The sequence below is a fragment of the Crocodylus siamensis genome, chromosome 5 (genome assembly GCF_052110815.1).
Source record: "Crocodylus siamensis isolate JL-2025a chromosome 5, ASM5211081v1, whole genome shotgun sequence".
Lineage (NCBI taxonomy): Eukaryota > Metazoa > Chordata > Crocodylia > Crocodylidae > Crocodylus > Crocodylus siamensis.
The window spans coordinates 128990407-129006690 of NC_143399.1; the positions used below are offsets into that span (position 1 = coordinate 128990407).

At 41.9% G+C, this 16284-nt stretch overlaps 1 protein-coding gene across 14 annotated transcripts in view; it reads left to right on the top strand.

Annotated features, from left to right (window-relative positions):
- Positions 1 to 16284, top strand: part of CLASP2 (cytoplasmic linker associated protein 2) — a 221824-nt gene that overhangs the window by 105689 nt on the left and 99851 nt on the right. For all 14 annotated transcript variants that reach the window (XM_090050336.1, XM_090050323.1, XM_090050327.1 and 11 more), the window contains 4 exons: positions 3748 to 3827; positions 10542 to 10634; positions 11334 to 11479; positions 14315 to 14450. In XM_090050336.1, coding sequence (XP_089906462.1) covers positions 3748 to 3827; positions 10542 to 10634; positions 11334 to 11479; positions 14315 to 14450 — 455 coding nt within the window. The remainder of the gene's footprint in view (positions 1 to 3747; positions 3828 to 10541; positions 10635 to 11333; positions 11480 to 14314; positions 14451 to 16284) is intronic.

Here is a 16284-nt window from a genome sequence, read left to right on the forward strand (position 1 = left end):
CCACTATACCTCCCCTGGGGGGCTCATAATGACGGGAGCCACCCCTTGGACAAGCCGCTTGTGGTTCCATCCTGCACCTTGCTCCTGCTTTGCGAGACAGTGGGGCCACATGGGGATCTCTTCACTGCTGCAAGCTCCCCAACTGCCCTGGCGACGCACCCCTTGTTCATGCCACTGCTTTGAGGGGTGCAGCCCTCACTGCAGCCCCAGACATAGGAGGAGCATTGTCGGGGCAGTGCAGGGTGAGCAGTGGTGCAGAAGTCTCTGGGTGGCACCTGCTGGGCTGTGGAGGCTGTGCGGGAGGGGAACGGCACCAGGGAGCAGTAGGCTTGCCACCACTGCCAGCTCTGCCCTGCTTCCCTCCCCCGCGGCCTCTGCAGCCCAGCAGGTGCCACCCAGTATGGCAGGGAGCAGAAGAGCTGGCGTCGACAACCTTCTCACTGCTGCTCGCCCCGCACTGCCGTGGCAACGCACTTCCTGTGCATGAGGGCAGTGGAATGAGGAAGGGATGTTGCCAGGGCATCAGGCGGGGAGCTCGCAGTGGCAAACAGATCTCCGTATGGGCCCGCTGTCCCCAGCTGTGCTGGGTCATGCTTGCAGGGCTGTGGAGGCCCCGAGGGGAGGAAATAGGGTGGGATCTCAAGCCTGCAGCCTGTGCCTACCTCTCACAAATCTCGGGGTCACAGATCCCCCCTTCCCCCTGGGAGTATGTGAAAGCTGGCCCTCCCCTCTCCTGGATGAGCCACAGCCCCATCCTCCTCCCCTCTGGGGCCTTGTACCCCAGGCATTGTGGCCCACCCAGTTAGGCAGCAGTACCAGCCCTGCCCAGCTTCTTCCCTACAGCAGCCTCAATCCCCATCTTCCCGCTCCCCCCCCATTTACCTGCTGGAGCTGCTCTGCAGGCTGCCTGGGGCCATGTGCCATGTACACCCCCTTCTCATTACCTTCCTCCCATTCCCTGCAGCCTGGAACTCTGCCAGCCTGCAGAGAGCTCACTAAAATGGCAAAATCCACGGGCTTCTCTTGTAAAATGAGAAATCCGCATTTGCCTCTGGTAAAAAGGTAAAATTCGTGGTTTACTCTATTTTTCCATGTATTGTTAAGAGGATGTTAATTTTAGGAATTCTGAATTGAAGTTATATGATGTATTGGAGGAAATTCATTGTTTTATCTAAGTTCCTTCAAATTGCTGATAATCTTGATTCATCATTTGTGTACTAGGAGCTTTCCAGTTGAAACATTAGTCATAATTAGAGGCTAATATATTATTCAGAATATAAGGCATGAGTGCCCAAGAAGTGAGTCTTAATATCTTCCTTCTAGGTTTTTGATCCAAGAAGATAATGGTGTCGGTAGGGGAAAAAAACAAATGTGTAGCACATGTACACATTCATTAAACTTTTTAAATTGGACTTTGAGGTCTCAACCAACATGGTCTATAACAGGGTCAGCAGCCTTTCAGAAGTGGTGTTCCAGGTCTTCATTTATTCACTCTAATTTAAGGTTTTGCATATCGGTAATAAATGTTAATTTTTATAATGTCTCTCTCTATATATAACTAAACTATTATTGTATGTAAAATAAATAAGGTTTTTTAAATGCTTAAGAAGCTTAATTTCAAATTATATTATATTAAAATGCATAGGTGGCGGAAGGGGAAGTGCTAATGGGGCTTTGCCCCCCCAAACATGGCGCAGTAGTAGGGCCAGAAGGCAGCCTGGCTGCAGGCTTCCAGAAGCTGCAGCAGGGGTGGGGAGGAAGGGAGTAGGGCTAGAGCTGGGGTAGGGGCAGCCACTCAGGGTGGGGTACAGGACTGAGCCCCAAGCAGCTTGTCAGGGGGCATGGCTTCTGCTGCTGTATGCACCCCAGGAGGCATGTGCCCCCAGATCTGCATGAGGCAGGGTGGGCTGCAGCTGTGTGGGCTGGGGCTGGGCTCTTCCTGGCAGGGTTAGGGAGGCAGGCTATGCTTGGGAGCCACCATCCCTCCCTGCAGCCTCTGGATGAACCGCTGCTCTGTCCCATGTCCTGCCCCTCCCGGCCCCGCTGTGCAGGGACTGGCGGGGCAGGCGCGGAGGTCTCGGGGGCTCCATGACCTCCAACCTGGTGGCACAGCCAGGGCTGGTCCTGCTCTGGCCCCAGCTCTGGGTGGTGTAGGGCTGGGAGCAGGAAGGCAGCCATTGCCAGCGCGGCACCTGCTGGGGCTGGGGTTGGCACGGTGTTGGGCAATGCCACTTCCCACCATGGCCCTGTCCCCTCCTCCTGCCCTTTCCTCTGCAGACTCTGCTGCCTGTGGAGGGCCCCTCCCCCCAAATTTTTTTCTTCCTCTGCCTATAAGTGCCAGTCAAACTCATCTTGCGTGCCATTGATTGCTGACCCCTGGCTTATAACAAGAGGATCCTCCAGTACAGTGTAACTTCTTAACCTCTTCTCCTTTCTTGTTATGTGTTTATTGCTTATTTCTAATCCTCTGTTATTTCAGATGACCCTATGGGTGTATGCAGCTATAACAATTGCAACAATATCAAAAGCTACAAATCAAGGTGCTTTGATGCAACTCTTACATGTGCGTGATTTTGTAGTTATAAATGTATAGCAAAACTGCTCCATCTTTAAACCTTCTTCCTTCAGGGTTAAAGTTTGGGCAGTTTACTTAACTTATAACATGGTAAGATTATGGGGATATAATAGTTAAATTGTAACAGCTGCTGCAGCTCCTGGGCAGCAGGTCTCCCACCCTTTTTAAAGCAGCTGAAAAGTATGCTTCTTGATGTCCATTATAAAGGTGTGGACATACATATTTTTGAAGGAGACGTGTTTTGTCCGGTTTTTCTATTTTAAGAAAGGTAAGGCCACTATTCCAGTCTATGCCATTTTAAAGAATATCTGTTTTTTGATTTTTGATTTCCTTATTTGATTCAATTCAGTGTGATTATTGTGCTGCCCTTCCCAAAATCTCAGAGGGCGAAAAAAGAACAAAACAAAAGGGAAGTAGAAAGTTAACATAAAATAGAGCTCCCTCTACCCCCCCCCCGCCAAAACTATCTCATCCTAGCTTTGTTAGTACCTACCCAATTAGAAAGGTCTTACAGCACTTCTGAAAGATGTCTCTGCTCAGGATCTGTCAAGCTGTAAGAAGGAGGGAGTTCTAGAGCTGGAGAGCACCTGCCAAGAATGACGTCCCATGTTTTTTGCCAAGTGGATTTGGTTTATTGATTGTACTTTTAAGTGATTGTTCTCTGTTGACCTTAGGGATTGCAGTGGGGTGTAAGGGAGAAGGTGGTCCCTTAGGTACGTAGGGCCCAAACCATTTAGCCATTTACTGGTTATATATATAGATTAGGTATAGCTGTAGATATAGATATAGTTTCAGTCGACAAGTTGAAATAAAACACTTTAGTTTGAGAAAATCTAAACATTTTATTTCATTTTGACATTTCTAATTTGAAACTGCTTATAACTTTTTGGTTCTTTTAAAAATTGATGTTTTGACACTTGCCTTGATATGTGGCAGAACTGGGGTGAAATTGGGTATGAAAATGTTGAAATTTCGTACATGATTACAATTCTGTTTTTAATCTGCTGCATTGTATATTATAACTCTGCCTCTGATAATTTCCCACCAGGTAACAGAGATTACACCATAATTATGTTAAATGTGGTTTGAATTTCTTGGAAAACTGGAAAATCTTTGACTGAAAACTTACAAAACACAATTTAATAATTATGTTTTTTTTAAAACTTATGTAGGTGCATCCAAAGATGGAGGAGCTGGAGCTGTTGACGAGGATGATTTTATTAAGGCATTTACAGATGTACCTACAGTACAGGTCAGACCTTGTCCTTAATGTTCCCTTATGTTCAGGAGTAATGTTATAATTGTTTAGTTTTGTTTCCAATAATGTCTGCTTACAAACTTCTTATTAAATATTTTAAATGATTTTAGGAAATAGATAACTGAAAAATTTGCTGAGTATATTAAAAAAAAAATCTTTTGATTCTGTCCCGCCCCCCTTAAGAGCTTGCTTTTATAATTGGGGTTGGGGGAAAAGTTGGCTTTAAGAAAAGTTAATGACAGGTTGATCTGTGTTGCTAATTGCTATCTCTACTTCGGGAATAGATGTTCAAAATATTTCAAAATATTAACTTGGCTAATGCCCTATATGATGCACTTTCAAAAAAAGCTATTCCTAAGTACTTTTAAATGCATGTGTAAACTACCTGTCTCATGGACTTTACCATCTGAATAGGTTTAGCTTGTCTCCTTCAGTAAAACCAAAGCGCATATTTTTAAACAATATTTAATTGTAGAATAATCACTTCAGAAATAATTTTAAATGGATAAGCAATTTTGTGTGTTATCAGGATCAATCATATTAGCATTACATTTTTTCCTTGTAAATTATGTAAAATGAATATGTTTTTTCTATGGTGATAACTTCAAACTTCAGATGGAATCTTGTTTTTTTCCCTCATTAACCACATTTTCAGCTTAATTCCTCTGGTTTGTTTTTAATCTCTTGCCTAACCTTGAACTGAAAAAGCCAGGTTGAAGACTGAATAAAATCCTATTTGCATTTTAATTATGTCTCATTCTGATTATCGGTAGAAAGACTAGAAGTAAAATGCAGAAGAAATCCTTTTCTCTTCAATTTTCTCTGTTTTTCAGAACCATACTTTCCCCTCATACCTCCAAATTAGAAACAAAAAAATCTTCCCTTCCCTGGTCTAGCAAATTATTAAACACTGTATGGCTAGGCAGATGCACTGTATAGATTGATTTATACATTGTCCTAAAAGCACTCCTTGTTAAAGTTCAGACAGACCAATATATCTTCCCCACGAGTGACTGGAATATATAACTCTGCTAGCAGCTAGATGAATTTGGATGGCTGAACATGTGATAACTTAGAGTTAATTTTATAACCTGGTCTCCTGTGACTGACCATCTTAGTGATGCTGTAGCCATGAAATGCTTTTAAAGTTCAATTTCTTTTTTCATATATTTGGATCACTTTTCTCTAGAGAACTTTGAGTACACTCCAGTATCTACATAAAGCATTATATACGTCTCTAGGAAAGCATCATTGCGGGACCAGCCTCTGTTACATAACCCTATTTTTAGCTTTGTGGTAAATTAGTATTGGAAAATTTGTTTGACCTGAAAAGTAACAGGTTTATTCTGAAGGCAAAGGAAATTCTCTTGCAGAGAGTCGCAAGAAAAGTTGTCTAATTGTTGCTGTTTCATTCTGTGCTTGTGCAATTTATTGTTCATTTCAATGGATACAGTACAAGCAATATGTCTTAGAAATATGGGGCTAAAATGTACCTCAGTGGGAAGTCTAGCTTCCTTTCTTTTCTCACTGCGCTGAGATGAGACTTAACTATAGCTAGGTTATATGTGATGGATGTTGTCTAGAATGGCCCGGGGCCCAAATGTGTCCTGTGGAGCTTTGGCATCCAGCCCACGGGGCTGGTTCTGGGTTGGCAGATTTGGTGGTAGAGGAGCAGTGGCCATTAATATGACCACCATCCCTGCTCTGCCAAATTCCCAAGCCCCACATGGCCCATCGGAGCCAGGCTGCTCCCCCACTTTACCCCCATGGGGCTGGGCCATGCCTCCTTCCTGCTTGGGGCTGGACCATATTCCCTTCTCTCCCTCTCTTCCCCCAGTGGCCAAACCACACCCACTACTCCTTCCCCAACCTGCATGGAGCTGTGTTAAGACCAGGCCATGCCTTCGTCCCCTCTGGGGCTAGCTTGGTGCCGGGCTGCCCCTTGTCCCATTCCATGTGGCTAAATGGTGTCTACCACACCCTCCCCAGGTGCTGGATGGGAACCACTGCCTGCATCTGACCCACAGACTGTGGGGTACTCTCTGTCCAGCCCATGGGGGGAGAGGGTTGAGCATCATTCGTCTAACCCATTCTTAGAAGTACCCAATGATGGGCCTTCCGCAGCATTGTAACCTATTCCTATTAAACTTCCCTACAGATGAGTTTTTTATAGAATCTTACTTTCTAAAATTTAAACCAATTACTACTTGTTCTGCTTAGGTATCTGAGAAATCATTGATCATCATTCTATATACATGAAAGTCTCTGTATGTCTGTCTGTTGATAGCATGGGGTGCTACCACAGGGGGACAGAGAGGATGGTGGGGCAAGCTTCCCCCCGCCCCTTGCTTCTTGGAGGTGGCGGTGGCATAAGGGGTGGGGGGCAACAGGGTCAGACCCACTGTGTCAGGAAGGAGGCAGGGGCGGAACAGGGTCAGGCCTGCCATAGTGGGGGTGGGGGGAACGTGGTCTGGCCCATTTGGGGGGGGCTGGACAGGGGGAGCGGGGACATGGCCAGAAGCTGGACTCCCATTTCCATTGCCTCCCTTGTCCTCCCCGCAGCATTTTTGACGGGCAGTTTGTTAGTCCTCTTCATAACAGCCATTTATATATTAAAAAACTATTCTGATGCCTTCCTTGTGCGTTATCTCTTTTCTCAGATAAAGCAAACCTAGTTCCTTTAACCATTTTTCATATTTTTGTGTGTTACTCATTTCCCCATCATTTTTGTTTTCCTTTAGCTCCTCTGTCTCCAGTGCGAGGTATATCCTTTCTTAAAGTAATGATATCCAGTCAGTTGTATTTAGCTGCTTTTATTTATGCATTTTTTTCTTTTTATTAAACTATTTTTTTAACATTGGAATGTTGCCCTCTGCTGGTGGTTTCAATTTAAAAAGAACATATTGCTATTTATTTTATGCATCAGAGACCTTTTGTTATTTCAGAACATTGTTGCCTTTGTTTTTTGAAACTTAAGGACAGCCGTTGCAGTGGTGTGCTGTCTTATTGTTCAGAGCAGAAGCAGTCTCTCCTTTTTGTGATAGGATCAATTTTTTTTTTTACACATTTGCCCTTGAATCTAAACAAAAAGAGAAAATCATTGTCGTCTTCCAAACTTTTTAGGATTAAGGCCTTCAAGTGGCTAGATTCTTTTTCTGAGATCCTTTTCCAAATTTTCAGAAAGACAGCACAGAAAAATTGCATTGCATTTCAAAGTTAGTGTCAAGTTTTATGTTGGCTTGTATACAAGTACATTTTCTGGAGTAAGAATAGTAACATTTTTAGGAAGTTAATTTATTTTAAAATTGGTCAATCTATTACCAAAGCTCATGGAAGTGAAAGCACTGAAAATATATTTTCTGTAAAATATAAGCCTGTCAGTTTCAGGATCTGGTTACATTAAGTTTATTACATTCCCATTACTTCACCCATTTCACCTACTGTGCACAGGTCTGTTATCCAGTGTATGGTGAGTAACTGGAAAACAAAGTAACTCAAGAACACTGTGAATTGATAGTGAAGTCTATAGCATAGCTGGGGATAGAATCCTGGTTTCTAAAATGGTAGACCCATGTGTTCGCTGCTACACAACAGTGACTCTTGCATATATCATATAAAATCTCTGTACTTGAAAGTAGATAGTAATATTTGGCCCTTTTTTGCAAGATGCTTTAATAAATAGATCATGCTTTGCACTTGTGTTATTAACCGCTCTTCATAGTTGTGCCAGCTAAAACATAGAGGTTTTCAGTGACTAAGGCCATATACAAACATCCGTTTCTCTTGGGAGAAGCAGAGCGTACAGATGTTCAGGATTTTTCTCCCAGGAGAAACTGAAAAATCACTGCTCCAGGGGACAAATAACTGAGGGATGTGGCAGAATGCCACCTCTGTCTCTCCCCAAAAACTCTGCTCTGTGGTAACTTGGTTAACTTGGGCCCTGCAGATGGCAGACATCCTATCTCTTTAGTACCCTGAGTTATATATATTCCTGAGATGGTGGCGGGGGGGGGAGAGGAACCTGCGCCCTCTGCCTATGTGACTGGCATTACATATCTGGGTGAGGATCTTGGGCTCCCTATTGTTCTAGAGACCCTGCCAGTGTGCCCAGCAACCAGTGATGCATTTTAAATTAGTTGGCTGGCAGACAGCAGGTGCTGGCCTCCATTGGACCAGATAAATAAGGCCATAAGGGCTATGTAAGTTAAGGGACTGCCCAGGAGGAAGGGGAGTTGTCATGATGAAAACTCAGAGAGAGAAGAGACCGTCTGAAACTTTCTCTCTCTCTCTTGAAACTCATGATTAATTAACTGCCTGCCTCCAGAGGGAATCTCCACCTGCCTCTGGATGATACTCATGAGTAAGCTACCTGAGATCTAACTAGATATATAGCTTGCAGTAACTCAGATGCATGATCAAAGGCTACCCCAGCCACCCTGTTTGCTCTGTGGGATTTCTCTGATACTGCTCAACCCTGTATCCTATTTCAAACATACTCTTTGGAACCAATAAAGTTATCCTTTGTTCCTAGCTTGGGAGACTTATTGGGGGTGGGTGTAGGTTATGCCTTGGTGTCCCCTTGGTTTGGCTAACTGAGGGAGACCACTGTTTGTGCTTCAGACTGAAGGAAGCACCCCAAGTTCTTGAAGTGGGTCAAGTACCCTCAAGGACTATGCCTGTGTTTCCCAAGGGGCATAGTGACAGGATCAGATCAGACCTTGGGTGGTGGTGGCACTACCCTCAGGCTAGCGGGTATGCTCCAGGAAGGGGGTTGGCTACATGCGAGGTGCCCTGTGGGAGGCACTCGGAGACTGGAAGGTGGTCGGGTGCAGTGAGGTGGGTGGCTCAGTGCAGGAGCACCCCCTACTGGCCCACCACAGGGGATGACCAGGGTTAAATCATTCCTGAGAGAGTTTCTCTGAAGAAAGTGAAGGTCTTGCATGTTCTCAGTTTGGAGACACTTTGTTTGAACAGAGAATGAAGATAAGTAGCGTTGTGCTTGTGTGGACAAAGTAGCCATATAGTAAAATATACTACTCAGTGGGGCTCTGCTTGATGACAGCGCTTTGTAGGCATTGTGATACTATAAATAACACAATACGTGTTACTTCTTAATAGGAGTGTTTTTGACTTAAAACCATTTCTTAAGTAGGCATTCTGAAATTTCAGTATACACTACTATGTGCATAGTTTTTAAGAAGTACATTAAAGTTCTTCTTAATTTATTTAATATACAGAAAAGAACAGAAGACAAATTCTTTACATTTTTTGTTTTAAATACCAGTCTGAGTGTTTAGGTAGAAAATAATTTTTAAAGAACTTTAAAGCATGGAATTAAGTCACATGGATAATAAATTGTACACTGCTTAATGCACATGTTTCTCAGTTCACTACCCAATCTCATCTTTGACCTTATAGGAAGAAGGAACAATGAGGATTGGGAAGGGGGGGTGGGAAGGGTATTCACTTGTATTGTCTTATCAAGTCTTTGTATATTGGTTAATTGTTGAACTCTGCAATAAGTTAATAGCTCTTGCCTTTCTGACCCTTAATGAAAGAGACCAACATTTATGAAGAATGAATTAGAATTTGCTAATTTTTATCCTGTGGAAACTACATCAGACAGCACATTTGTGTGAACAAGGATAGCATGCTAGCCTCAGTGAAACTTTTATATCAGAAGTATACTTCGCTTTCTGTAGTGTGTAGAAACTGAGCCAAGTGTACTTATTTGGTTTTCAAGAGAATTCATAGACTTTTTTATTTTATAAATGTAGCTTCAGTGCACATAAAGATCTTGCTTGGTTTCAACTTGTATGGTAGAGGGCTCCTTTTTACTGACAGAAGCATTGGAGCCAAAGTGGAAGTCATTGAGGAGACACGTACAGTTGTTCATGGCAGCTGGGAACCTTATGATATAATAGGTCATGGGACAAATTACCTTGATTACCTGAGCATAAGATCTCTTTTCATAAGGCTGTACCATTTAAAATCATTTATCTGTATACTAGATGTTTTGTAAGAGCTATTCGGGACGTATTTGGTTGAGCCTTTCCAATCAGAAAATGTTTAATTTGAAATGTTAAATAAAAGGGGGGAAACTTTTTTTTTTTTAAATAAAGGTTATAGAAGATTTGTCACTTTCTACTATATTTTGGAATTTCTACTATAAATTTGGAATAGCTTTTGAAGTGTAAATCAGACACATGGTTTCTGGGAATGACATGTATGTATGTCAGTATGTATCCTTACCTCACCCCCTTCTTACTAAAAATTTGTTAGTGTATTATTTTCATTCCTAATTCTTGTTCCTCTTAAGTTGTGAACTTCTGTCTTTTGTTCCATGCCTTACAAAATAACTGCTGATGCATTTTACATGAATTGCTGTGATTATTAAGATTGGCTAGAAAACAAGAATTCTTGTTAAAATATGTTGAGCTTTCAAATTTTTTCACTTTTCAGAGAACACAAAAGAGCCCTTTTCAAACTTGTGAAAAATCTCTTGCACACCCTTTCTCCTCTACTCCAAATAGTTCTGTTCTTATTCAAATATATGTCCAAAAAAACATGTTTTAGATGTGACCTTTTTTCTTAGTTGTTTTTTTCAAGATTTTGTTTTTGTTGTTACTTTTTAAACCTTAAAGTATTATCACTTCTCTCAGATAAACTTTCAGATATTAAGCATCTGGCTCATTTGGTTTGTTGCAGATCTATTCCAGTCGAGAACTTGAAGAAACATTAAACAAAATCAGGGAAATTCTCTCAGATGACAAGCATGACTGGGATCAACGAACCATTGCAGTATGTTTTACATTCAATTTATTTTATACCATTTTAAGAAAAAAATATTTTGGAAGAGTTTTCTCAGACAATTCAAGCAGCTTTCATGCTAGATAGACTTCAAGAGGCTGAATTGACCTATATTTTCTGTACATGGAAGACCTCTTTAACATCCCAATTTGCATTTGACCGATTTTATATGCAGGCCAGGTATGTATACTTGCTTTGCAGCTAGAGACGCTTGCACATGCAGTTGGTACATTTAGCACCTTTGTAACTATGAGAATTTGCACCAACAACACTAGATTTTGTATGTGTACAGGTTTCTAGATTAATGTGCATACAGATCTTTACGTATATATAGCCACACATGTATATAAAAACTGAGTTCTAAGAAACAAATAAAGCTACCATTTAAAAGTATACAGTTAAAATTCTGATTTTAGCAGTGTTTCTTCTTTGTAGAGGAATGCCATTAATATTTCATAGACATCCTCTGTTACCTTTTTAAGTTAATATTGTTGGATTGAGGTAACTTGCAGCTTTTGCCAGCTAAGCTACATTTTACTGTGAGGTTTAAAAAAAAATTAGATTAATTTATCATTGAAATATAGTGTATGTAGTCAACACTTTTAACTCTTTTAAAAAGCTAGATATATGCATGGACATGATGATGTAAATTATGTATATACTCTCATCTAACTTTGTCTTTTGTTAAAGCTCAAGAAAGTGCGGTCACTGCTTGTTGCTGGAGCTGCACAGTATGACGGCTTTTTCCAGCATTTACGATTGTTGGATGGTGCTTTTAAACTGTCTGCTAAGGATCTCAGATCCCAAGTTGTTAGAGAAGCATGCATTACCGTAGCGTAAGTACAGCTTATGCATATTTATTAAGTGGCTAGTTACTTTAGTACTGAAAAAACAGAGTTGTACAGTGCACTGGAGATTATCTGTGTTTAACTGTTGTGCATGTTACTTAGTTGGGAGTGAAGTCAGGTTCTAAAGCTGTAGACAATGGATGTTATTTAAGGTTTTATCCTCAGACAATAATCGGCTTGAAAATTTTATGTATTAGGGCCTGGAAATATTTTAGTAAGCAAAATATTTTTGTACAATTAGCCATTTACTTAAAACTCTTTGGAAAAGTTACATAAATGCATTGTGAACTAAGCATGGGACTATGCAAACGCATATTACAAAGGTATAACTCTTTACTTCAGAAATATTCATATTAGCTTGTAGTTTGAATTTCCTATGGATAATAGTAATGTCTAGGCTTTATATTTGGATAATACTTTGACAAGTGTTCAGAAAGTTACTAGTCTGCCAAAGAGATGAAAGCGGTTTGAGTTCAATTCTGTTTGTTTTCAATATAGTCCCCCTTGTCTTCAATGCACTTGGTCCAGCACATCTGGAGCTTAGTGATGCCTGCTTTGCCAAATCCTTGTTCAGCTGGTCCAGAACAACTTGACCTCTGTAGTCACTTCATCATCATTGAAACCCTTCGCGCACAGTTTTTCTACAAGTTGGGGAGGAGTCCTGAAGGAGCCAAAACTAGTTAGTAGGCTAGATAGGGAAGCTGTTGAAAGCCATAATTGGTGGGTACAGACATTGCAACTTAACATTTGTGTGGTGATGCATTGTCCTGGAGAAGCAGTAGTAGTCCTTGGCTCCGTGGTTCTTGTTTTTTGTTGGCTTCTTGCAAACTTAACCATTTACTAGCATAGTTCTCATTTCTTGTCTATTAATCAGTTATGATCACCCTTCTGCTATCCCAAAAAACTTGTGATTGTTGCCTTACTGACTGATGCCTTCATCTTGAAATACTTGATAGATGGAGACTGTGATTTGCTGTTTCTCTCAGGACCATCTCTCATCTTGAGTTGTCATCCTGCTCATGAATTCTTGGGTGTTTTGCTTGAAGCTTTCCCCCTCCCCCCATGTGCAAATGTCAGGTTGCTCAATATTCTGGGCACTCGTCTTGCTGGAACCTTTTAATAACTTAGCCATCAATAAGGATAGCCTGATCCAGTGATGATGTCCCCTTTCCCAGCTGTGTGCCTCACTGTTAATCTTCTGTCCCTCATTACCATCTCCTGGATTGTATCAATGTATTTTCATGGGTAACCTCTGAGAGTTGCCCTTACTTGGCTTATCTTTTAGTTCTTATTCTTGTTTGTTTAAATGTAAATGCCCAGGTTTTTTTATTATTATTATTTTGACATATCAAGTGGTAGCATTCCCCAGTGGTACGTACCTTCATGTCCTCATGCATTTCATTTGGAGTTTTCTTTGTTACAGAGGTACTTGATCAGTCAGATTTCATTCTTAATTTTTTTATATTATCAGTGGCTGACTCACTTTGACATGTCCTTATATAAGTTCTGCATAAATTTAAAGAAACAATGTTTGTCAACAAAGAAACACTTAAAATACTGACCTTAGCATACCACTAAATAGTACAGTATGTCATTGAAAAGATCTGACTTTCTGATTTCTTCTCATGTCAAAATGCTTTGATTAACAGATGAAGGTTTGAGTAATTTTTTTTTCATCTGTTGAGTTACCACTTAACTTCGGAGAAACATTTTGTTAGTTTGTTCTGTACAGGAGAGAAGTGTAATAAAAATGTTCACAAAATTTAGTCATTCTTGAAAAAATAAGTCTGCCATCACTGGAATTGCACATTGTAATTCTCTTGATAACCAAAGCGGTGATCTACATCTCAATTTTAACACAAACTTCAGTAACTTCTATTTGCTTATAAACCTAGGGTCCAACCCTGAAAGCTTTTACTTCTTAGTCCTTGGTACATGATTTCAGCTTAACTACTAATTTTGTTCTGTAACACTTTCAGAAACTAAGATTTAAATTTTGTCAGCTACGCCTAGACTGATGCTTTTTTAAAAAATAGAAATGAAATGAGGAATTTAATCACATCACACTTCAGCTATCCAATGTTTTGTTTGTGGCAGTCCTGAAAGGTGCAGAAAGAGAAATAGAGTTTTTCCTTTTGGTAACTTTAAAAATAATCCAGACTCCTGCCAGAATATAGAATCTTTCTCCCTTTCCATAATCTCATTTTCTTTCTTTTCGCATTTCAATCTTTTGCTTAGTATGCAGTTTGCATATGCTCTTCATTGGTGAAATCCCTGCTCCAAACCATGGAGAGTTAAATTGCAATGAGTATGGAAATTATTACGCTCCCTGCACTTATGGTCGGAATCATGAATAAACAGATGAGTGGGGAAGAGATTGTAGTTGTCATGCAGGTTAAGCATTAAATTATATTTAGATTTAAATGTCAATAATATGTTTAAATGTCATTGAGTTTATACTATCATGGAAGGCTGATAAGCAAAAATACAATGGTGTGATCTAAATAACAGGATGCAAACTTCTGTTTTTTCAGCATGGCAATTTTAAATAGAATTTCATATAAAATAAGGCTTACAGGGAAGATTAGCTATGAGCATTTAATTATCAATTTGCCTGTAGGGTGAACATGGGTATCATTGAATTCTATCAGTCTTTTCTGCCTAAGAAGCTATTTTTATTTACGTATTTGAAAATCAAAAAATGATGTACTATAACAGCCATCGTTTTGATAGATTCGGCTTTAATATGTAATTAAATTTAAATTTCTTTTTAGGTTATGAAATATGCTTTTATTAACCACTTTTATTTAATTTTCTAAATAGCCATCTTTCAACAGTTTTGGGAAACAAGTTTGACCATGGCGCTGAAGCCATTGTGCCTACTCTTTTTAATCTGGTCCCCAACAGCGCCAAAGTCATGGCAACTTCTGGGTGTGCAGCAATCAGATTCATTATTCGTGTAAGTATTCATCTGTAATGGTATTTTTTGGATATTCTTGATAAAAACACTAGTTAGTTGGTTTTAGAAAAGATGTCTTGTTAGTTTTTCCATATATAAACCAGATTTTTGTGCTCTTCTGTTTGTTTTCTTTCTTTCATTTTATTTAAAGACTGAAATGTTAGTTCATTCCTAGGCAAATCGCTTTTGACAGGAGGTCAAAAATGTTATGTGTTATCAGTTATCACCACCATCATTATTACTGTGGTAAAAGGTTGGCAAGTCGGTATAAGAAGAGAAGGTAGATTTTTTTTTTTCTGATGACTTTAAGGGCTTTGGTACTTTTTTAAAGAATGGTAAATCGTGGATATATTTGTAATCCGAGAAATAAAAAAGTTTTTTTTGCCTCTGCTGTAAATGTAAAAAAACTGACCCTTGCTATCCATTAAGAAAATAACTTGTACTTTCTGTTTTAAGTTACAATTTTATCCACATAACAAAACCATTTGCAGGATACCCCCAGTACCCCAAGTTTCTCCCTGCTGTACTGCCTCTTTTCCCTAGAAAAAGACCGAGGTTGCTTTGGGATAACTCCTTTTCTTCAGAAGCTTCAGCTCCTTTGCCCTTAATACTGAAGCTGCCAACTCCAGGTGGCCTCCCCTTCAGGTTGTGGAACAAGTTTTAAGCTCCCCTCCCCACCCTTTCCATCGGAATGGCTAGCCTGGAATATCACTTGCCCTAAATCTGCTCTTTCCACTGCAAATCAGTAAGGAGACAAAACAGCAAAAGGATCTATTATCTATTAAAAGGAACTATACAAACAAAAGTGACCGTAGGTTAGACGATAAAAAGAAAAGTTTCCTACCCTCTTATCTGGGCAAAATACAGGCCACGAGGCCATTCTATCTGGCCTGTGGGGCCCCTAAAAAACTTAGAAAATTAATATTTATCTGCCCTTGGTTCCTGTCAAAGATGACAGGGACCAAAGGCAGTAGGACCCTGGGGAAGCCCAGTGGGCTCCCACAACAGCAGTCCCCCTCCCCTGGCCTCACCCCATCCAGCCGGAAGCCCCAGCAGCGGCTTCTGGCCTGGGAGCACGTGGCTGCCCTGGCAGCGCCGGAATCTCTGGTAAGGGGGAGGTGGGGGGGAAGGGCAGGGAAGGAGCCTGGGGAAAAGCTGAGTGTGGGCAGGGGGAAAGCAGCCCCTTGCCCACCCCGTGGCCAGCACCCTGCACTGCAGCCACTCGCAGCCCACATGGGGCTGCCTGTGCCTGCTCTGGATAGCCCCGTGGGCTGTGAATGGCTGCAGTGCAGGGCACCAGCCACTGGACGGGAGAGGGGCCGCTTTTCCCTGCACTCCTTCCTGGTGCAGAGGAAAGTGACACCCCCCCCCCCCCCCCAACCCAGTGGCTGGCACCCTGTGTTGCAGCCGCTTGCAGCCCACACGGGGCTGTCCGGAGCACAGGCAGATCCAGGTATACAGAGTGGCTGCAGCACGGGGTGGGCGAGGGGCCACTTCCCCTGTCCCTACACTCAGCACCACCTTGTAACCCAGCCCCACTGCCAGCCTGGGCCCCGCACCGGCTCTGGCTTCACCTCCTCAGGGCGGTGCTTGGCGACAGCAGCTGTGGCCCCTCCGCTTGCTGCACTGGACAGCATTTGCCACTCTTGCCTCTGGGCTGCCCAGCGCGTGAGCCCCAGGTGGGCAGCAGCAGCCAACACTGCCTGGCACGGCAAGCGGGGCTGCAGCTGCTGCCGCCGACAGGTGAGCCCGGAGCCGGCTTGGAGCCCAGGCTGGCAGCAGGGGCTGGGTTACAGGCTGGTTCTGAGTGTGGGGAAAAGTGGCCCCTCGCTCG